Source organism: Zea mays, chromosome 3 (assembly GCF_902167145.1).
Source record: "Zea mays cultivar B73 chromosome 3, Zm-B73-REFERENCE-NAM-5.0, whole genome shotgun sequence".
Classification (NCBI taxonomy): Eukaryota; Viridiplantae; Streptophyta; class Magnoliopsida; order Poales; family Poaceae; genus Zea; species Zea mays.
In genome coordinates, this window is record NC_050098.1 from 156,606,021 (window position 1) to 156,629,109 (window position 23,089).

General features: G+C 45.4%; 1 protein-coding gene across 1 annotated transcript; it reads right to left on the minus strand.

The window, feature by feature from the left end:
- Nucleotides 1–15,640: 15,640 nt before the first annotated feature.
- Nucleotides 15,641–17,142, minus strand: LOC103650793 (uncharacterized). The gene is made up of 2 exons (XM_008676359.3): nucleotides 16,589–17,142; nucleotides 15,641–15,683 (listed from the first exon to the last, which is right to left on the minus strand). The coding sequence occupies exons 1-2, from the start codon at nucleotides 16,920–16,922 to the stop codon at nucleotides 15,670–15,672; spliced, it is 348 nt and encodes a 115-aa protein (XP_008674581.1). The 5' UTR covers nucleotides 16,923–17,142; the 3' UTR covers nucleotides 15,641–15,669.
- Between the last annotated feature and the right edge of the window lie 5,947 nt (nucleotides 17,143–23,089).

A 23,089-nucleotide genomic window follows, 5' to 3' on the forward strand; every position in this document is an offset into this window, starting at 1 on the left:
GCGTCTAGGAAGTTGTGCCACTATTTTGAGGCACACAGGGTCGTGGTGGTGACCTCCTTTCCATTAAGGGCCATCCTCCACAACTCTAACGCCACAGGCAACATCGCCAAGTGGGTCGCGGAGCTCGTTGAGTTCCAGCTGGACTTCCAGCCTCGCCACACCATCAAGAGCCAGGTCCTGGCTGACTTCATCGTGGAGTGGACACCTCCCTCGAGCGCCCTTGGGGGTCTGGATCCCGATTCAGACCCCACACATGCAGAGCCCAGGGGTCCGGTCTTCACCGAGCCCCACTGGACACTCTTCTTCGACGGATCCGCCCGTCAACAGGGTGGCGGAGTCGGAGTGGTCCTCATCAACCCAAGAGGAGATCAAGTGAAGTACATGGTGCACCTTGAGTTCAAGGCCACCAACAATATGGCAGAGTACGAAGTATTGATCTTCGGCTTGTCGGCCGCCCTATCCCTGGGGATCCGCCAGCTCCTCGTGAAGGGGGACTCCCAGCTGATCATCAAGCAAGTCCACGGGGAATGTAGCTGCAACGAGCCCAGGCTCGCAGCTTACCTCCTCCACGTAAGGAAGCTGGAAAAGGACTTCACGGCCCTGGAACTGCAACATGTTCCTCGGGCTGACAACTTGGCATCAGATGAACTCTCCAAGAGGGCATCAACTTGGGCACCCGCGCCTAAGGGCGTCTTCGAAAGACGGCTGCTGAGACTCACCGCCCAGCCTGCCAATCTGGGCGAAGGGGGCGAGACTAGCACATCGCAACTAGCGGTCCCAGTGGCGTCCCATCTACAGAACCCACCGAAGACTGTGTGTGTGCTATAGGGGGTCCTGCCAACCTCTTAGCGCCACAGCCAATAGCTTATAGTGGTCCTGATGCATGGATCTCCGAGATCCGGGACTACCTGAAGGAAAATATCCTTCCTGAAGATCATGTGTCCGCAGAGCGCATAGTTTGGCTAAATGCTACACGGTGGTAGAGGGGGATCTTTACCGCCATGGCGCCAATGACATTCTCATGCGGTGCATCACCCATGAGGAGGGCCGTGAGCTACTCGCGGAGATCCATGGAGGAGAGTGCGGAAGTCATTCCTCATCCCGCACACTGGTCGGTAAGGCCTTCCGGCATGGCTTCTTATGGCCAACCGCCCTCCAGGATGCAGTTGAGCTAGTAAAGTCCTGCAAAGCATGCCAGTTCCATGCATAGCAGATACACACACCGGCTCAGGCTCTGCAGATGATTCCACCCTCCTGGCCATTCGCTGTATGGGGGGCGGATATCCTGGGACCATTCCCCAGGGCCGTCGGTGGGTACCGTTTCCTCTTCGTCGCCATCGACAAGTTCACGAAGTGGCCTGAGGCCACCCCTGTGGTTAGCATCACCCAGGGTGCTGCTGTTGCCTTCCTCAAGTCAATCGTCTGCAGATTTGGGGTCCCAAGCCGTATCATTACGGACAACAGGACCCAGTTCAGAAGTCGGCTCTTCCAGGAGTATTGCGAGGGCATTGGCACCCAACTCTGCTTTGCGTCTGTGGATCATCCCAAGAGCAACGACCAGGCAGAGGGGGCAAACGCAGAAATCCTCAGGGGACTCAAGACACGCACCTATGACTGCTTGAAAAAGCATGGTGCAAATTGGGTCAATGAGCTCCCGTGCGTGCTATGGGGGAACCGGACCACACCCAGCCGAACTACCGGGGAGACCCCGTTCTTCCTAGTCTATGGGGCTGAAGCCTGTCTTCCCCCGGAAATCATTATGGGCTCCCCACGGGTCCAGTCGTTTGATGAGTCTATGCAGGAACAGCTACGGCGTGAGGATGTTGACTTCATCGATGAGCGCAAATGGCGAGCGACGATCCGAAATGCACGGTACAACCAAACACTCAGGCGCTACCACCAACGGTTCGTGCATAGTAGGGAGCTCAGGGTCGGGGACCTAGTCCTAAGGCGAGTACTGAACCGAGAAGGGCCCCACAAACTCTCCCCCAGTTGGGAAGGACCCTTCAAGGTGACGGAAGTATGCCGACCCAGGTGTGTCCGCCTTGCCACAACTGAAGGAGTGCCTCTTCCCAATCCCTGGAACATAGAGCACCTCCGTAAGTTCTTCCCATAGAAGCGAAACTAGGGGGTTGAGTTTTCTTTTTTCATAACTAGGTTGTGCATATGTGTACGTCAATCTGGTGAGGTCCGCCCTCGTAAGCCCGGCCTGTTGGCCTGCACCCACGTATATCAAGTTATAAGGAAAGAAATTACCCCCAGAGGAGCTTTTGTGATGGTTTTATTCTGCTTCAGTTCACAACCGTTACTTTTTATCTAACCCACCCATACAGTTTCCCACCCTTGCTGGTATGATGACATCCGAATTGAGTAGCCAGGTTTGCAGTTTAGGACCCCTCTACAAAGGCAGGGGGGTCCGACAGCCTGGGGGCCAGTTCTAGAGAATGGGCGCTCGCTCCCTAGGGTGGTCCGGAGCTGTGTAGCCGGTTAGCTTGGTTTCGTACCCTAAGCCTGCACGCTCCACCGCTCTGGGATGGACACCCTGGTATTTGGAACTATAGTCCTGTGGGTCCGGCAACCTAGGGTCCGGTTCTAGAGAATGGACACACGTCTCCTGGGATGGTCCGGAGCTGTGTAGCCGCTTAGCATGGTTCCGTACACTAAGCCTGCACACTCCACCACTCTGTGACGAGCGTCCTAGTATTTGGAACTGTGATCCAAGGGATCCGGGCATACGGCTTGGCTTCCCAGACTAAATCCTGTAGGTCCTGTTGCATGAATCAAAGGATGGCAGATACCAGACGATGGGTCCTATGGGTGTGCTACTAACACTTCCTAGCCAAAGCTATGTACAGGTCCAGGTTGAGAGCACCTAGAGGGGGGTGAATAGGTGGTCCTGTAAAACTTGAAACTTAATCCACAAAACTTGATTAGGAGTTAGCACAATTAAGCCAAGTGGCTAGAGAGGAGAACTTGCACAACACGATAACCACAAAGAGATCAACACAGAGATGGCACAGTGGTTTTATCCCGTGGTTCGGCCAAGTCCAACACTTGCCTACTCTACGTTGTGGCGTCCCAACGGACGAGGGTTGCAATCAACCCCTTTCAAGCGGTCCAAAGACCCACTTGAATACCATGGTGTTTTGCTTTCACTTTACTATATCCCGCTTGCGAGGAATCTCCACAACTTGGAGCCTCTCGCCCTTACACTTTGATGTTCACAAAGAACCACGGAGTAAGGGAGGGATGAGCAACGCACACAAGACACGAAATCTGAGTACCAACACGCACACAAATCGCAACAAGAGCTCACAACACAACTCGGCGAGTTCACAACTCAAATGGAGCTCTAATTGCTATCGCAAAGAATCAAATGCGCGGAATCAAAGTCTTGGTGCTTAGGATTGCTTAGATAATGCTTGGTGTTCTCCTCCATGCGCCTAGGGGTCCCTTTTATAGCCCCAAGGCAGCTAAGAGCCGTTGAGTGCATTCCAGGAAGGCAATTCTTGCCTTCTGTCGCCTGGCGCACCGGACACTGTCCGGTGCGGATCTCCTTCCTTATTTGGCGAAGCCGACCGTTGGCGCTTTGGAGCCGTTAGCGCACCGGACACTGTCCGGTGCACACCGGACAGTCCGGTGCCCCCTTCCGACCGTTGGCTCGGCCACGTGTCTCGCGCGGATTGCGCGGCCGACCGTTGGCCCGACCGACCGTTGGCTCACCGGACAGTCCGGTGCACACCGAACAGACCGGTGAATTTTAGTCGTACGCTGTTAATCACTTCCCGAGAGTAGCAAGTTCGCCTGAGCCAGCCTGGCGCACCGGACACTGTCCGGTGCACCCAGACAGAGCTGACTTTGGCTGAACAAAGCCATCTTTAATTTCAACTTGATTTTTCCTGTTTCCAGCACTTAGACACAATACATTAGTCTCTAAAACAATGTACTAAGTCTGAGAAACATACCTTTATACTTGATTTGTACTTTGTCCACCATTTAACACTTAGGCACTTGTGTTGGACACTAAATCACCAAAATACTTAGAAATGGCCCAAGGGCACATTTCCCTTTCAATCTCCCCCTTTTTGGTGATTTATGCCAACACAACATAAAGCAAGTAGAACAAGTGCAAAATCAATTCAAATAAGAACTCAAAATTGTTTTGATTCAAATTTGGCATATATGGATCATTCTTTGCCACCACTTGGTTTGTTTTTGCAAATCAAACTCAATTTCCTATCTCTAAGTCAACCACACTTGTTGAAACATAAAGAGAGATATTTTACGAGAAATTGATCAAAGAGTTCAAAAACTCCCCCTTTTTCCCATAATCAAGCCTTCTCCCCACAAGAGACCAACTTTTGACAATAAGAGACAAATAGAAGTATTTTGATAAACAAAAACTCTAACTCTACTATTTTCAAAATTCACACAAGTGGTAGCTGATCCATTTATTGCTTTGGCCTTATTTTCTCCCCCTTTGGCATCAAGCACCAAAACGGGATCAATTTTGGCCCTTTAACCCCATTGCCTCACCAAAATCTTCAACTAAGAGTAAAAAGGCAATAAGAGTACAAAGATGAACTTGGAATAAGTTACTCTTTCATCGGAGTGCAGTGGAAGTCTTGCATGGTCCAAGTCCACCTTTTCCCTTTCAAGCCTCCTTTGAGACTAAATTTAGCAAACTCAAGCACACAGTTAGTCTCAAAGGGTCAAGTTGTAGCACATCTCCCCCTAAATATGTGCATCACTTGCAAATGGAGTTGTGAGGTCCGAGGAGTGCTTGTACAACTTGAGCACCATAAATAAACAACAAAATGCATAAGGAACACGATCAAAGGCATAAACATATGTATGCTATAAATCAATCCAAGTTCCGCGAATCTAAGACATTTAGCTCACTACGCAACTTGCAAAAGGTCTGCTCATCTAAAGGCTTGGTAAAGATATCGGCTAGCTGGTTCTCGGTGCTAACATGAAACACTTCGATATCCCCCTTTTGCTGGTGGTCTCTCAAAAAGTGATGCCGGATGTCTATGTGCTTTGTGCGGCTGTGTTCAATAGGATTATCCGCCATGCGGATAGCACTCTCATTATCACATAGGAGTGGGACTTTGCTCAGATTGTAGCCAAAGTCCCTGAGGGTTTGCCTCATCCAAAGTAGTTGCGCGCAACACTGTCCTGCGACAACATACTCGGCCTCAGCGGTGGATAGGGCAACGAAAGTTTGTTTCTTAGAACTCCATGACACCAGGGACCTCCCTAAGAATTGGCACGTCCCCGATGTACTCTTCCTCTCGACCTTACATCCAGCATAGTCGGAGTCTGAATATCCAATCAAGTCAAAGGTAGACCCCTTTGGATACCAGATCCCGAAGCAAGGCGTAGCGACTAAATATCTAAGAATTCGCTTCACAGACACTAAGTGACACTCCCTTGGATCAGATTGAAATCTAGCACACATGCATACGCTAAGCATAATATCCGGTCTACTAGCACATAAATAAAGTAAAGACCCTATCAAAGACCCTATTCGCACCCAACTTCTCCCTTTTCTATCCTCTTCCCCTCTGTAGCTCCAGTCCCATCTCGCATTCCCAGTTCCCACAACCCAGTGTTAGATCTCCCCGCTCCTCCCACTCATCCGTGTCCGCTGTCGGCGACGAAGACAACAAGGACAACGACCCATCGTCGGACGAAAGCGCACCTCTAACCTCTGCCCACTGAAGCGATGGCGCTGCATTGGAGGAATTGTAGCTGTTTATTAGCCTCTTCTCGACAGCGAGGAGCGGAGATTCGACCGGACTTGGGATTGATTCCTTCCCTTTTCTCGGTAAGGAAGCCCTAGCTTTGCTTTGATGAGTTGTTGGTGTTCTCCTGCTGGATTTTACCAGTAATACCAATCAAGTCCACTTCGTTGTGGATTTACTTTTGTGTACAGAGGCCAACAAATAGTGGTCTGTTTGTTTCTCGAAAATTTGAAATGTGTGCTCCTAGGGGTCGATCTGGCTAATTGAAACTGCTTGGTTTGCAGATTTAGGGCGCTAATGGTTCCTAAGGGAAGCTCCAGGGACATGGACATGCCATGTCCGTTGTGAATGCCACATCTCGCCTGTCTCAGCTGCATTCAATGCCCCCTTGCCCACGGGAAATAGGGTTTAACCTTTTCCTATAAATAATTTTGGTGGTTGAATGCCTAACACAAATAATTGGACTAACTAGTTTGCTCTAGATTATATGTTCTACAGGTGCTAAAGGTTCAAAACAAACCAATAAAAAGATCAATTTAGGGTTCAAAAAGAAAGGAGCAAAAGAAACCAAAGAGCACCCTGGACTGGCGCATCAGACTGTCCGGTGCACCAGGGCCATACTAGTCCAAACTCTTCACCTTCGGGTTTCAGAAGAGCCGCTCCGCTATAATTCACCGGACTATCTGGTGTGCCACCGGCCTGTCCGGTGCACCAACGGAGCAACGACTAGGCAGCGCAACGGTCGTCTGCAGAAGCTACAGTGCGCGGACAGTTCGCGCAGAAGTCAGAGCAGGCGCAGAAGGCGCACCAGACAGTGAACAGTACCTGTCTGGTGCAGCACCGGACTGTCCGGTGCCACCAAAAGTCAAAGCTCCAACGGTCGAAATCGTCAAAACCCTTACGATTGAGTGACGTGGCTGGCGCACCAGACCCCATCGACAGCAGCCTGCCCCAACGGTTGAACTGGTGGTTGGGGGCTATAAATACCCCCAACCACCTCCACTCCAACGATCCAAGCATTCACTACTCTCCATTCAATACAAGAGCAAAACACAACACTCCAAGACACAAATCAAAGCCTTCGATCCGATCAAAGTCCCCAATACAATTCCAGTCTTTAGGACTTGTGAGAAGATCATTTCTTGTGTTTTCTTGTTGCTCTTGTTGCTTGGTTGGCTTTCTTCTTCCTCATTCTTGTTCTCTAAGTGACTTGTAATCAAAGCAAGAGACACCAAGTGTGTGGTAGTCCTTGTGGGGTCTAAGTGACCCGTTTGATTAAGGAGAAAGCTCACTCGGTCTAGGTGACCGTTTGAGAGAGGGAAAGGGTTGAAAGAGACCCGGTCTTTATGACCACCTCAACGGGGACTAGGTTCTTTGGAACCGAACCTCGGTAAAACAAATCACCGTGTCATCCGCTTTATTTCTTGATTGATTTGTTTTCCCCTCTCTCCCGGACTTATATTTTATTCTAACGCTAACCCCGGCTTGAAGTGTGCTTAAAGTTTGTAAATTTCAGTTTCCGCCTATCCACCCAACTCTAGGTGACTTTCAATTGGTATCGGAGCCGGTGCTTCATTAGAGTCTAATCACTCGAAGTGATGTCGGGAGGATCCACCAAGAGGGAGATGGAAACAGCCACAAGCCACGAGAAGGCTCCATGAAGGGAGTCCGGTGCCAAAGGAAGAAAGGAATCACCTCCCCGCGTCAAGTCACACCAGAGTGGCGACAAGAAGAAAATGAAGAAAGTGGTCTACTACGAGATTGATTCTTCATCGCCCTCCACATCCGGCTCTGACGCCGCGTCCGTCACTTCTAAGCGCCATGAGCGCAAGAAGTTTAGTAAGATCCCCCTACACTATCCTCGCATTTCTAAAACCACTCCTTTACTTTCCGTCCCATTAGGCAAACCACCGGTTTTTGATGGTGAAGATTATTGTATGTGGAGTGATAAAATGAGGCATCACCTAACCTCACTCCACGCAAGCATATGGGATATTGTTGAATTTGGAGCACAGGTACCATCCGTAGGGGATGAAGGATATGACTCGGACGAGGTCGCCCAAATCTGGTACTTCAACTCCCAAGCCACTACTATACTCCTCGCCTCTCTATGTCGAGAGGAGTATAATAAAGTGCAAGGGTTGAAGAGCGCCAAGGAGATTTGGGACATGCTCAAGACCGCGCACGAGGGAGATGAAGTGACCAAGATCACCAAGCGGGAAACGATCGAGGGGGAGCTCGGTCGATTCGTCCTCAACCAAGGAGAGGAGCCACAGGCCATGTACTCAAGACCTTGGTGAATCAAGTGCGCAACCTCGGGAGCACCAAATGGGATGACCATGAAATGGTCAAGGTTATTCTAAGATCACTTGTATTTCGTAATCCTACTCAAATTCAATTAATACGTGGTGATCCTAGATATAAGCTAATGTCTCCCGAGGAAGTTATAAGGAAGTTTGTGAGCTTTGAATTGATGATCAAAGTCTCCAAACAAATTGTCAACTTGGAGCAAGGCGGCACCTCCACACCCGAGGTGCAACCCGTCGCATTCAAAGCGACGGAGGAGAAGAAAGAAGAGTCTACATCAAGTAGGCTCCCCATCAATGCCTCCAAGCTCGACAACGAGGAAATGACACTCATCATAAAGAGCTTTCGCCAAATCCTCAAGCAAAGGAAGGGGAGAGACTACAAGCCCCGTTCCAAAAGGGTGTGCTACAAGTGTGGTAAGCCCGGTCATTTTATTGCAAAATGCCCTATATCTAGTGACAGTGACAGGGGCGACGACAAGAGAGGGAAGAAGAAGGAGAAGAAGAGATACTACAAGAAGAAGGGCGGCGATGCCCACATGTGTCGGGAATAGGACTCCAACATGAGCTCCACCGACTCCTCCTCCGACGAGGATGCCGCCAACATCGTCGTCAACAAGGGATTCCTCTTCCCCAATGTCGGCCACAAATGCCTCATGTCAAAGGATGGCAAGAAAAAGAAGGTAAAAACTAGGACCACCCCAAGTATACTACATCTAGTGATGAGGGTAGTTCTAGTGAAGATGAAGATGACTTGCTTAGTCTTTTTGCCAACCTTAACATGCAACGAAAGGAAAAATTAAATGAATTGATAGGTGCCATTCATGACAAGGATGAACTCTTGGACAGTCAAGAGGAATTCCTTATTAAGGAAAATAAAAAGCATGTTAAGGTGAAGAATGCTTATGCTTAGGAAATAGAGAATAATGAAAACTATACTAAAGAGCTTAGCATTTGCAATGACACTATTTCCAACCTTAGAACTGAGAATGCTAGTTTAATTACTAAGGTTGAAAAGTTAAATGTTTGTGATGATTCAATTGTCTGTCTTAGAAATGAAAATGCTAGTTTAATTGCTAAGATTGATAAATTGAATGAATCAATTTCTAGCCTTAAAACTGAGAATGATAAGTTAATTTCTAAGGTTAAAGATTTGAATGTTTGCAATGCTTCTATTTCCAATCTTAGAAATGAGAATGCTATTTTACATGCTAAGATTGATGAATTAAATGCTTGCAAACCCTCTACATCTACTGTTGGTCATGTCTCTATTTATACTAGATGTAGAGATGTAAATGTTGATGCTATCCATGATCACCTTGCTTTAATTAAACAACAAGATGATCACATAGCTCAACTTACTGCTAAAATTAATGAGCATGAGATAGAGAATGAAAAATTTAAATTTGCTAGAAGCATGCTCTATAGTGGGAGACGCCCTGGCATTAAGGATGGCATTGGCTTCCAACAGGGAAGCAATGTCAAGCTTAATGCCCCTAAGAAATTGTCTAGCTTTGTTAAGGGCAAGGCTCCCATGGCTCAGGATAACGAAGGTTATATTTTATATCCTGCTGGTTATCCTGAGCATAAGATTAGAAGAATTCATGCTAAGAAGTCTCATTCTGTTTCTCACCATGCTTACATGTATAAGAATGAGACATCTAGCTCTAGGCATCCTACACATGTTAAAATGCCTAAAAAGAAAACTCCTACTACATCAAATGAACCTAATGTTTCATTTAATACTTTTGGTGCATCTTATGTGCTAACTAACAACTCAGGCAAAGTAGTTGCCAAATATGTTGGGGGCAAACACAAGGGCTCCAAGACTTGTGTTTGGGTACCCAAGGTGCTCAATTCTAACATCAAAGTACCCAAGACTGTTTGGGTACCTAAGAACAAGGCCTAAATTTGTTTTGTAGGTTTATGCATCCGGGGGCTCAAGTTGGATAATTGATAGCGGGTGCACAAACCACATGACAGGGGAGAAAAGAATGTTCTCCTCCTACGAGAAAAACGAAGATCCCCAAAGAGCTATCACATTTGAGGATGGAAATCAAGGTTTGGTCAAAGGACTTGGTAAAATTGCTATATCACCTGACCATTCTATTTCCAATGTTTTTCTTGTAGATTATTTAGATTACAATTTGCTTTCAGTTTCTCAATTATGTAAAATGGGCTACAACTGTCTTTTTACGGATTTAGGTGTTACTGTCTTTAGAAGAAGTGATGATTCAATAGCATTTAAGGGAGTGTTAGAGGGTCAGCTGTATTTAGTCGATTTTAATGAAAACACAGCTGAACTCAACACTTGTTTAATTGCTAAGACTAATATGGGTTGGCTCTGGCATCGCCGACTAGCCCATGTCGGGATGAAGAACCTCCACAAACTTCTAAAGGGAGAACACATTTTGGGACTAACCAATGTTCATTTTGAGAAAGACAGGTTTTGTAGCGCATGTCAAGCAGGAAAGCAAGTTGGGTCCCACCATCCACACAAGAACATCATGACGACCGACAGGCCGCTTGAGCTACTCCACATGGATTTATTCACCCCGATCGCTTACATAAGCATCAGCGGGAGTAAGTATTGTCTTGTAATTATGGATGATTATTCTCGCTTCACTTGGGTATTCTTTTTATAGGAAAAATCTCAGACCCAAGAGACCTTAAAGGGATTCTTGAGACGAGCTCAAAATGAGTTCGGATTAAGGATCAAGAAGATAAGAAGCGACAACGGGACGGAGTTCAAGAACTCTCAAATAGAAGGCTTTCTTGAGGAGGAGGGCATCAAGCATGAGTTCTCTTCTCCCTACACCCCTCAACAAAATGGTGTAGTGGAGAGGAAGAATAGAACTCTATTGGACATGGCAAGGACCATGCTTGATGAGTACAAGACACCAGACCGGTTTTGTGCGGAAGCAATCAACACTGCTTGCTACTCCATCAACCGATTATATCTTCATCGAATCCTCAAGAAGACATCATACGAACTCTTCACCGGTAAAAAGCCCAATGTTTCATATTTTAGAGTCTTTGGTAGCAAATGCTTTATTCTTGTTAAAAGAGGTAGAAAATCTAAATTTGCTCCTAAGGTTGTAGAAGGCTTTTTACTTGGTTATGACTCAAACACAAGGGCATATAGAGTCTTCAACAAATCCACTGGATTAGTTGAGGTTTCTTGTGACATTGTGTTTGATGAGACTAATGGTTCCCAAGTGGAGCAAGTTGATCTTGATGAGCTAGATGATGAAGAGGCTCCATGCGTCGCGCTAAGGAACATGTCCATTGGGGATGTGTGTCCTAAAGAATCTGAAGAGCCTATACAACACAAGATCAACCGTCATCTTCCATGCAAGAATCTCCACCAACTCAAGCTGAAGATCAAGCTCAAGATGGGGAAAATGAAGATCAAGGGGATGAGCCACCTCAAGAGGAGGACAATGATCAAGGGGGAGACGAAGCTAATAATGACAAGGAAGATGAGCAGGAAATTCAGGGTCAAAGACCGCCACACCCAAGAGTCCATCAAGCGATTCAAAGAGATCACCCCGTGAACTCAATTCTCGGTGACATTAATAAGGGGTAACCACTCGATCTCGAGTCGCTCATTTTTGTGAACATTTCTCTTTTATGTCCTCTATTGAGCCATACAGGGTGGAGGATGCACTAAGAGATTCGGATTGGGTGCTGGCAATGCAAGAGAAGCTCAACAACTTCATGAGGAATGAGGTATGTCATTTAGTTCCATGTCCTAATCAAAATGTTGTAGGTACCAAGTGGGTATTCCGCAACAAGCAAGATGAGCATGGTGTGGTGACAAGGAACAAAGCCCGACTTGTGGCCAAGGGATATTCACAAGTCGAAGGTTTGGATTTCGGTGAAACCTATGCACCCGTAGCTAGGCTTGAGTCAATTCGTATATTACTTGCCTATGCTACTTACCATGGCTTTAAGCTTTATCAAATGGACGTGAAAAGTGAATTCCTCAATGGACCAATCAAGGAAGAGGTCTATGTTGAGCAACCTCCCAGCTTTGAAGATAGTGAGTACCCTAACCATGTTTATAAACTCTCAAAGGCGCTTTATGGGCTCAAGAAAGCCCTAAGAGCATGATATGAATGCATAAGAGATTTTCTTATCACTAATGACTTCAAAGTCGGTAAAGCCGATCCTACTCTCTTTATTAAAACTATTGCAAAAGATTTATTTGTATGCCAAATTTTTGTTGATGATACCATATTTGGGTCTACAAACAAATCTACATGTGAAGAGTTTAGTAAGATCATGATTCAGAAATTCGAGATGTCTATGATGGGGGAGTTGAAGTATTTCCTAGGATTTCAAGTCAAGCAACTCCAAGAAGGCACCTTCATCAGCCAAACAAAGTACATTCAAGACATACTTACCAAGTTTGGAATGAAGGATGCCAAGCCCATCAAGACACCCATGGGAACAAATGGGCATCTTGACCTCGACACGGGAGGTAAGTCCGTAGATCAAAAGGTATATTGGTCGATGATAGGATCTTTACTCTATTTATGTGCATCTCGACCGGATATTATGCTTTCCATATGCATGTGTGCAAGGTTCCAAGCCGATCCTAAGGAAGTTCACCTTAGGGCTGTGAAGAGAATCATGAGATATTTAGTTTATACACCTAAGTTTGGACTTTGGTACCCCAAGGTATCCACTTTTGACTTAATAGGATATTCAGATGCTGATTGGGCAGGGTGTAACATTGATAGGAAGAGCACATCAGGGACTTGTCAGTTTCTGGGGCGATCCCTGGTGTCTTGGGCTTCAAAGAAACAAAACACAGTAGCTCTTTCCACCGCCGAAGCCGAGTACATTGCCGCAGGCCATTGCTGTGCGCAATTACTTTGGATGAGGCAAACCCTCAGGGACTATGGCTACAAATTGAGCAAAGTCCCACTCCTATGTGACAATGAGAGTGCAATCCGCATGGCGGATAATCCCGTTGAACATAGTCGCACTAAGTACATAGACATTCGATATCACCTTTTGTGGGATCACCAACAAAGAGGGATATCGAGATAGCTTATGTTAGCACCAAAGAACAATTAGCCGATATCTTTACCAAGCCATTAGATGAGAAAACCTTTACCAAACTAAGGAATGAGCTAAATATACTTGATTCTCGGAATTTTGATTGAAACATTGCACACATAGCTCATCTATATACCTTTGATCATATAATGTCTACGACTAATGTGCCTTCAAGTGTTTTTCTATGCTAAGTCGTAGATTGAAAGGGAAATGAAGTCTTCGGCGAAGACAAGGCTTCCACTCCACTCTATCGGTATCATTTACCCTTCGCCATCACTCCACATCACTCTCAAATTGGTATAATCTTTCACTCATATTTACTTGTACCAATAGGAGAGAAAGTAAAAAGGGCTCTCAAAAGGCTCCGTTTTTGGCGGTTAATGCCAAAGGGGGAGAGAGTATTAGGCCAAAGCAAAAGGACCACACCACCAACCTTCAAAACTCAAAACTTTTCGAAATGTTTGTCTCTTCAATTGGTATCTTATAATAAAAACTTTTTAATTGACATATTTCAAATTGGTATGTTTTCAATTGGTTAGTATTTTCAAATTGGTATCTAAAAATATTTCCAATTGATATTTATTAAAACCTTCTTGAAAGCTAAGAGGAGAATTTCATTCAGGGGGAGTTTTGTTTAAGTCAAAGGAAAAGCATTTGAAACAGGGAGGAATTTCAAATCTTGAAAATGTTTCTTGTAATCTTATTCATATACCTTTGACTAATTGCAAAAGACTTTGAAAAAGAATTTCCAAAAGATTTGCAAAAACAAAACAAGTGGTGCAAACTGTGGTCCAAAATGTTAAATAAAGAAAGCAACCATGCATATCTAATGAAACTATAATATTGGTTTAATTCCAAGCAACCTATGCACTTACCTTATGCAAACTAGTTCAATTCTGCACTTATATATTTGCTTTGGTTTGTGTTGGCATCAATCACCAAAAAGGGGGAGATTGAAAGGGAAATAGGGTTTAACCTTTTCCTATAAATAATTTTGGTGGTTGCAGGACCAACACAAATAATTGGACTAACTAGTTTGCTGTAGATTATATGTTCTACAGGTGCTAAAGTTTCAAAACAAACCAATAAAAAGATCAAGTTAGGGTTCAAAAAGAAAGGAGCAAAAGAAACCGAAGAGCACCCTGGACTGGCGCACCGGACTGTCCGGTGTGCCACCGAACAGTGTTCGGTGCACCAGGGCCGTATGAGTCCAAACTCTTCACCTTTGGGTTTCAGAAGAGCCGCTCCGCTATAATTCACCGGACTGTCCGGTGTGCCACCGGACTGTCACACCCGGCTTTAAGGAACAAAGCCAGGTGCATCTCATACATGCGCCAAGAAGACAACATATATAATAACAGAGTGTATAGAGATAAATGTCATAAAACATCAGAGTATTTATTACATAGCGGAAGACTTATTACAAAATAAAAGAATAAATATAAAATGAACTAAGGATCGTCGGCGCCAATGTCAACTGAGAAACGCCACCTAGATCAGATCAAACTCCTCGCCTTGTGGCTCCTCCTGAACCACCTGCTCTTCTCCTGTGGGGGGGGGGTGTGAGACAGCAAGGGTGAGCTCACATACGTTCATCGCTCAACAAGTAGTGGGGAATAATGTGACATGAACTCACCAAAGGTGAGAGCTCATGGAGTGTAAGGCTTATCAAAGAGAATGGTTAAAGCTGAGCATTGCTTTTAATGTTGGTCAAACTTTTATTAGCAATTACTAAGTGTAAGTGAATACCAAACCTTAAATAAAGTAATAGAACAAAATTAATAATAAACCCATGCATATGCAAATGACAAAATTGAATTTAAGTTCCATAATTTAATCATCAGAGAGTCCTGAGCTGCTCATGACCGTGAGCTCGGCTAGTAAACCAGTTTTACACTCTGCAGAGGTTGTACCCTTTACCCACAAGTCATGCTACCCATCTGCCAAGGGGTCGCGAATCCCGTACACCTCTACCTAGGAAGCGCGGAAGGGCAACACTACGAGGCCTTTACAAAGTTCCACTAGCTTCCGAAAACCCGCTACAGTTTATAGGAAGCTCCAATGCAGGGTTCTTGCCTGACCGCCATCGCAGCAAAATCAACCAAGGACCTCCCTACACTGACCACTCCCCTACTGCCCTTGCCCCTTTCGGGTAAGGTAGTCTTCCACTAGCTTTCCTAATTAGTCAGCCAAGGGCGTCCCATTAAACCCTTGTGGTGGCACGTGGTTCTCAAGTTAAGCTCTATGTTCCAATTAACATTAATGATCTTGACATGAACATAAATAAAATAACAACAAGAATTGGAACATAGATATAATAAATGATTATCCCAAAACCATGTAAAGCAATAGCAAAACTACCCAAGTGATTCAGGGGTAAACAAGGAAATGAGATAAACAATCTAGGGTGACCTATTGGGTCCCATCAAAATTAACATATGCATGAATAAGTGATATTAAGAACATTATTGGGTAAAAAGTGGTCAAGGGCACAACTTGCCTGGCACTTGAGATTCCAGTTACCAGGGTGATTCTTCAGATCCTCATGACCTCACCGCTAGTCGTAGCAATACAAACAAACAGTGCATAGACAAAATTAACATCACACCAAACATAAGAATATACTGCATAATGATGATCTATGCGTTGCTACGAGACTAACGCAACTTGAACGAATCAAATCGGAGTTAAAACGGAGGAGTTATGAATTTCTAAGGATTTTATGTGTTTTTACAAGATTAAATAGCATATAAAATTCAATGTGACTTTCATGTCAAAGCAGTGGCAATAGGTGATAAACCACATTATTACAAAATTATAGAAATTGGAATGGGTTAATTTGGAGTTCATACGCATTTTCTATGATTTATACAAATTCTAGTAATTGTTTTTATATTCAAAATCTATTTTTAACTCTATTCCTCTGATTTACAAAATCCCTGGACTGCGCACCGAATAACCAGATAACCCAGGGGCTAGCCTGCAAGTTTCCCTAGACTCAGTAAACCACGAGTTGGACGGCGGGTTCATTACTTGATTTTGCAGGGGTTCATATGCTAAACTGTCATGGCGAAGGGGGTATGGGCGGCCCTGGTCCGCCCGATCGAGAACCGACGACGGTGATTAGATTTATATCTTATCGAATCGTTACGAGCCGAGGCTATTGGATCTAGATCCAACGGCCCACATCCTACGATCCCGAGATCTGACCCCAACCCTTCGATCACAATCCTGCTGTCGTGGTGGATCTACCGAAGGAATACGCGCGTCGTCTAATCCCTGCCCTTCCCCACGGATCTGACGGTCACCGATTCGTCACCTTCCTTCCAGTGAACCGCGGCAACACCGACCGCACAACGGCGGCGACCTCGCCGTCGAGCACCCCAGCCGAGTGCAAATCCCCGATTTCGGACGCACAATACGTTGACTAGAATAGTACGAGTACTAATGAGGGTTGCATACCGAGGATTATTGCAGGAGGTTTTCTGGCCACGGTGATAGGCGGAAGTGCGGCGGTGTCGAAGTTCGACGAGAGATTGCTGCTCGCCGACCGTCGCACATGCCCGAGATGATGGACGAGCACCCCCGCGGCGGCCCAAGGAAGCTCCCAGACATGGCCCATAGACCTTCCGATGGTGTACAGGCGGAATCGACTGCGGCGCCCGCACCCAATTTCTCCGTTCATGCTCCCTTCCACGCGCAAGGAGTCAACTTCGATCCATTTGAACCAAGGGCACGGAGTTGCAGCGACATGGGTCATATATGCCCGAGCGATACGAGGTGGTTGGAAGGCCATTGTCGTGCCCAGCTAGAGCGCGCGCATCCGGCGGGTTGTTGCAGCCATGGCGGTGGAGTCGAGCAGAGGGGCAGGGTACGGCGGAGGAGCTTTCCATGGGAACAGGGAGGTTCGGCCTTCGATTTTATACTCCGGAGACGAGTCTGGCGACCCGGTCCGGATTGATGCGAGGATCACGGCGGCTTTCGGTGGTCAGCGCGCGCACCCGAGGATGGCGGATGGAAGAGGAATAGCGGATGTGGGGCCCGCGCGCCATACTCACAAGAAAACGATGGCCGACAGCAGTGGAGGTTAGACTGGCATGTGGCCCATACGCGCACGAGAATGGGTGATGAGCGGCTGGCAGTGGCTGGATGATGGGGCCCAGATGTCAGTCACAGGATTTCTCTCCACTGGGCCGCGCGATGGAGGATGGGAAGTGGGCCAAACACGCGGATTCCAGCCCAACAGTCTCATTTCCTTTTCTTTTTCTTTTACATTTTCTGTTCTGTTTTCCCTTTTTATTTTTGAATTCCAAATTTCAAATTCAAATTTTTGTGGCAAGTTTATCCTCAGATCGAATATGAAATTTTGAATATTCCAGTATGGGATGAATCCATTGTTTATAATTTTTTTTGCATCGTTTAGTATCATTTTTTCCCTTCCTTTATACTATTTCCAATTTTCTAAGATTTGAATTAGGTTTTAATCCCTAATTCCCATTGTTAAAGTAACCCTATTAATATTATCATTATTATTAAATGCACAAACAATTAACTTCAGCATGATGCATGATTTATTTTATAGGTGGTTGGCTAATCAATCATTTTAAAGATGGTTGTTCACATGTTTTAAGAAATAGAAACATATCACATAAGAGGATTAATCCCTTTAATATGATTTACAAACTTGGGTATTACACGGACCGTCCGGTGCACCAGCGGAGCAACAGCTAGGCAGCGCAACGGTCGTCTCCAACGGTCATCTGTAGAACCTACAGTGCGCGAACAGTTCGTGCAGAAGGCGCACTGGACAGTGAACTGTACATGTCTGGTGCAGCACCAGACTGTCCGGTGCCACCAGAAGTCAAAGCTCCAACGGTCGAAACCGTCAGAACCCTAACGGTTGGGTGACGTGGGTGGCGCGCCGGACTGTCCGGTGCGCCCATCTACAACAGCCTACCCCAACGGTTGAATTGGTGGTTGGGGGCTATAAATACCCCCAACCACCTCCACTCCAACGATCCAAGCATTCACTACTCTCCATTCAATACAAGAGCAAAACACAACATTCCAAGACACAAATCAAAGCCTTCGATCCGATCAAAGTCCCCCATACAATTCCAGTCTTTAGGACTTGTGAGAGGATCGTTTCTTGTGTTTTCTTGTTGTTCTTGTTGCTTGGTTGGCTTTCTTCTTCCTCATTCTTGTTCTCTAAGTGCCTTGTAATCAAAGCAAGAGACACCAAGTGTGTGGTAGTCCTTGTGGGGTCTAAGTGAACCGTTTGATTAAGGAGAAAGCTCACTCGGTCTAGGTGACCGTTTGAGAGAGGGAAAGGGTTGAAAGAGACCCGGTCTTTGTGACCACCTCAATGGGGACTAGGTTCTTTGGAACCGAACCTCAGTAAAACAAATCACCATGTCATCCGCTTTATTTCTTGATTGATTTGTTTTCCCCTCTCTCCCGGACTTATATTTTATTCTAACGCTAACCCTGGCTTGAAGTGTGCTTAAAGTTTGTAAATTTTAGTTTCCGCCTATCCACCCCCCTCTAGGCGACTTTCACCCACACGGTCATCTCTGGGTCCATATTGATGGTGTAAGGAAAATGGACCCCGGTCCATTTGTCTAAATGATTTTGGTGTTTGATGATCAGCATAACATGTGAACTAATGTGTTTGGTAGTGTTTATGTGTGTAGTTCACATGATGCTAAAGAGACTTGGACTAAGGCATTGAGGAAGCAACACCTCAAAAGAAGACATTATGAAGACCATAAGTGAAGATCAACAAGTATCAAGCAAAGACCAAGACTTGAAGAAAAGCGTTGCCACTAGCGGACCGTCCGACTTAGAGCACCAGACTGTCCGGTGGCACACCATCGGACTATCCGGTGCACCAAGGAACAGTAGCCCAACGACTAGTTCCTGGTGGCACTGTGTAGGAGAGCCTAGACTGTCCGGTGTGACACCATACTGTCCGATACAAGGCTGACAGCGTCAACGGTCACCTGCCAGATCTAACGGCTAGTGGCGCACCTGACATGGCACCAAACTGTCTGGTGCCTACCACCGAACTATTTGGGGTGCCGCAGAGAGCTGCAGTTTTTCTCCAACGGTTATAATTGAGTTGGGGCATATATATACTTCACTCAACCGAGCATTTGAAGGTGTGGGAGCCCAAGCAACATACCAAGGCATATTGTAGACATTTCCAAGTGCTCAAACACCCATGTGCTTAATATAATCACTCGATGATTAGCGTAGGTGCTTTGCGAAGTGCTTAGGTTAGTTAGACCGCATTAGTGCTTGCTTTAGGTGAATCCTAGTTAGTTGAGTGAGTTTAGAAAAACCACACAACCTCTGGTCTCTTGTGAGAGTCATTGTAATTGTACTGAGCGGGTCGAGAGTCTTGTAAGACCGTGGGAACCGAGTTTGTGTCACGGCCGCCACCATGTACCAAAGGGAACAAGGCCTGCGACGTTTCGGTTGGAAGCTAGATAGTGGAGACGGCAGGGAGCGTCCGAGAGGAGCCGGAAGCAGAGCACCACTTGCGCGTGGAGAAGGCCTGTGGCTCTCTACGTAGTTACTCGACCGAGGTGCTTGGCCCTCACGTGGGATACCCTTTGCATAGAGGTACCGACGAGGATTAGTCAGAACCTTGCGTGGTTCCGGATACCTCGGTAAAAATATCGGCGTCATCCACAAGAGTTTGCATCTCTACCTTTCTCTTTACCTTCCACATTTATATTAAGTATTTCAGTTTCAATCTCGCCTTTCTAGTTAGATTATTTAGGATTGAAACTTAGGCTTTGCGGTAGAGATAGCAACACTTAGACAAAACCTAGTTTGCACATTCTAGATTGTTTACTTGGATAGGTTTTGCTCTAGGGATTTAATTGTGGCCTAGTTTAGAGATAGTTTTTAGAAGTACTAATTCACCCCCACTTAGGTGTCACCGTTTCCTACAAGTGGTATCAAAGCCTGGTTTGGCTCATTTGAAAAGCTTTAACTTCACCGCTAATCGAGCCGATGCTTTTTAATGGAAGGGGATGGATACCCATAGGCCACCAGACTTCAACAACACTAACTTCCCATTTTATAGTGCTAGAATGGCTTGTTACCTAGAGGCTATTGATCTAGGTGTTTGGAGAGTCACTCGTGACAGGATGAAACCACCAAAAATCCTGAGAAGCTCACCACAAGTGAGGAAAAAGAAATTCATTTAAATGCTAGGGCCAAAAATTGCTTGTATGAATCTCTTAGCATGGAAATTTTCAATCAAGTTTTTACATTAAAAATTGCTAATGAGATTTGGCTAAAATTGCATGAGCTCCATGACGGCACATCCAATGTCCGTGAGCAAAAACATTGCATAGTCTTAAATGATTACAATTTTTTGCTATGAAAGATAATGAGCTTGTTAGAAACATGTATTCACGTTTGAATCTAATCATCAATGAGCTCAATACTATTGGAATTAATAAGCTAGGTGATGCGGACATTGTGAGGGAGACTATCTCCCTACTACCACAATAAAGATATGGGAGCATCATCACCATTCTTCACAACATGGAGGACTTGAATACAATGACCCCGACAATTGTGATTGGAAAGATTGCGACATTTGAAATGTCGCGAAAAATGGGTCAACAAGAGGAGCCAACTTCTTTAAGACCATATGCTTTTGCATGTAATGAAAATAACAAGGGAAAGAAAAGGCTCCCACTCCAAGCTCCTCATGTGAAGAAGGGGAAGAAGAAGAAAGTGATGATGAAGATAATCAACCATCGACATCCTCCTCCGAGGATAAAGAAACAATTCGACGCGTCGGAAAGGTAATGGGGATGATCCGCAAGATTAATCCAATGGTTGTGCCTCTGCAGGTCGAGGATCTTCTCTTTAACATTGACAGGAAAAAGCAAAGAAAGAGAGGACGCTTCACATGCGGGTAGAAGGGCCACTTTAGGGACAACTGTCCAAACATGGTCGAACCCACAAAGGGGAGGAAAAAAGACAAGGCGCTTACAAATGTCAAAACTTGGGATCACTCTTCAAGTGAAGATGAACCTCCAAGGACACACAGCCACCGATCATCATCACACTCATCATGGTCATCACGCAAGTGCATTATGGCAAGAGGTAAAATGAGTATTCTCAACTACCATGGCTAGGGAGGTCAATCTTCGACGGGCTCTGTTTGTTACTGTTATTGGAACCAGACCAGTGGTGCTGGGCGACGAGGTGTTGGAGGAATTGGCATGCAACTTTGGTATTGTCGCACCCGGTTTGAGAAGGTAAACCGAATGCGAACCATGTACGTGCCAGGATCAGAACTCACGTACACAACGATTACATAATTGGACATCATCACACAATGCTCGAATTAAATAACGGAAGGGTACTTTAATTACATCAAGATGTCTGAGACATCCACAGAGTCTATTACATAGCCATAGTGTTTAACATTAACATCAAAGTGCGGAGTAACAAAGCGTAGAAGATAAGCCTACACAGGCAGCTGACTGGGGGTTTGCCACTAAAGTAAACTAGAACTCATCGTAGTCCTAGAACTCCTCAAAGTCCTCCATGTTACCATCTTCACCTCCTGAACACTGAGTACAGTGGGGACAACCTGGGGTGGGGTGGTTTGTAAAGCAAGGATGAGTACACATCAACGTACTCAACAAATGTCCCGTTTGGCTAAAGTGGACTAGCTGTATGTGGAGTTAAGGTTAAGCATTTGCTTTTAGTCGGTCAAGTTTTATTATTATAAGTATAGCCAAATTTTAGTAATAACCCAGTTATTACCCAGAGGCACTCCCTCCAAGAGGAAATACCGGAGATCAGATTTATAACCATCAATGCTAATCATCATCATAAAAGTAATCAATGTTCTTCTAATCAAAGAGGATCCCAAGGCTGCTCTTAACCATGAGCACGACTAATATACCAGTTTCTAACACTCTGCAGAGGTTGCACACTTTACCCACAAGTCATGATTCCCTTTCTGCTCGGGGTTCTAGCCTCCCCATTGATCACTACCAAGGTGACCTAGCAGGGTTTCACTACGTAGCCTTTACAAAGATTTCCCAGAGGTCATAGCCGTCCGTTAGGTTTCTCCAGTTTGATAAACACAGTACATCTCCCCAGAGGAAGGGTGACTAACAAAACCAAATCAAAGAACCTCTGCAACCAGCCTCGGTAGAGCAAGTACTATGCCCGGACCTCATTGACGGCCCTACGGTAAAGTCAACTTCTCCTTTGGTTCCTATAATTAATTAGCTAAGGGCGTCCCATTCCACCCTCATGGTTGCACTGTTATCCCGGGTTGTCACTCCCCCAAACAGGTCCTTACGGAGAGGTACTCAGGAAATAGCCTGAGCCCCCTAAAGTAATCACAAGAACCTCATCGGGATAACATCATCATATCATAAATAATCACATCATGTTCATTGATTAAGTTATGGCAGTAGCAAAATGCTAACCATGATAACCCAAAAAGGTAGACAAGGATATGTAAATACAGACTAGTTAATCCTTAGGTTTCATAAAGTAATGCGGGACAGTGAATTATAGAGTATGTAGGACATGATAGGTCTGAGGACACTTGCCTTCACTAGGTTGTTGCTCAGAGGGATCTTCAGCAACACACTCAGGAACCACGAGCTGCTCGTTGTCTAAATAAAGCGAGCATACATTCAATACATTTGGAAGGTAAAAATGAACATCACATCAAACATGTACAAACATTGGCACATAACTCAAAAAGGTATATTATTAAGTACAGGGGAATGAGATCAAGTTATAATCTGGACTAATCCTAATTGGGGATTAATTAATCTCTAAGTGTTGGAACATAGTTCAAAAAGGTTAAGTAGTAATTAAACAAAGAAAAGGTTAAATTATAAGATGGACTACTCTCATTTAGGAATTTGATTATCCTTTAAATGTTATCCATAATTACATACC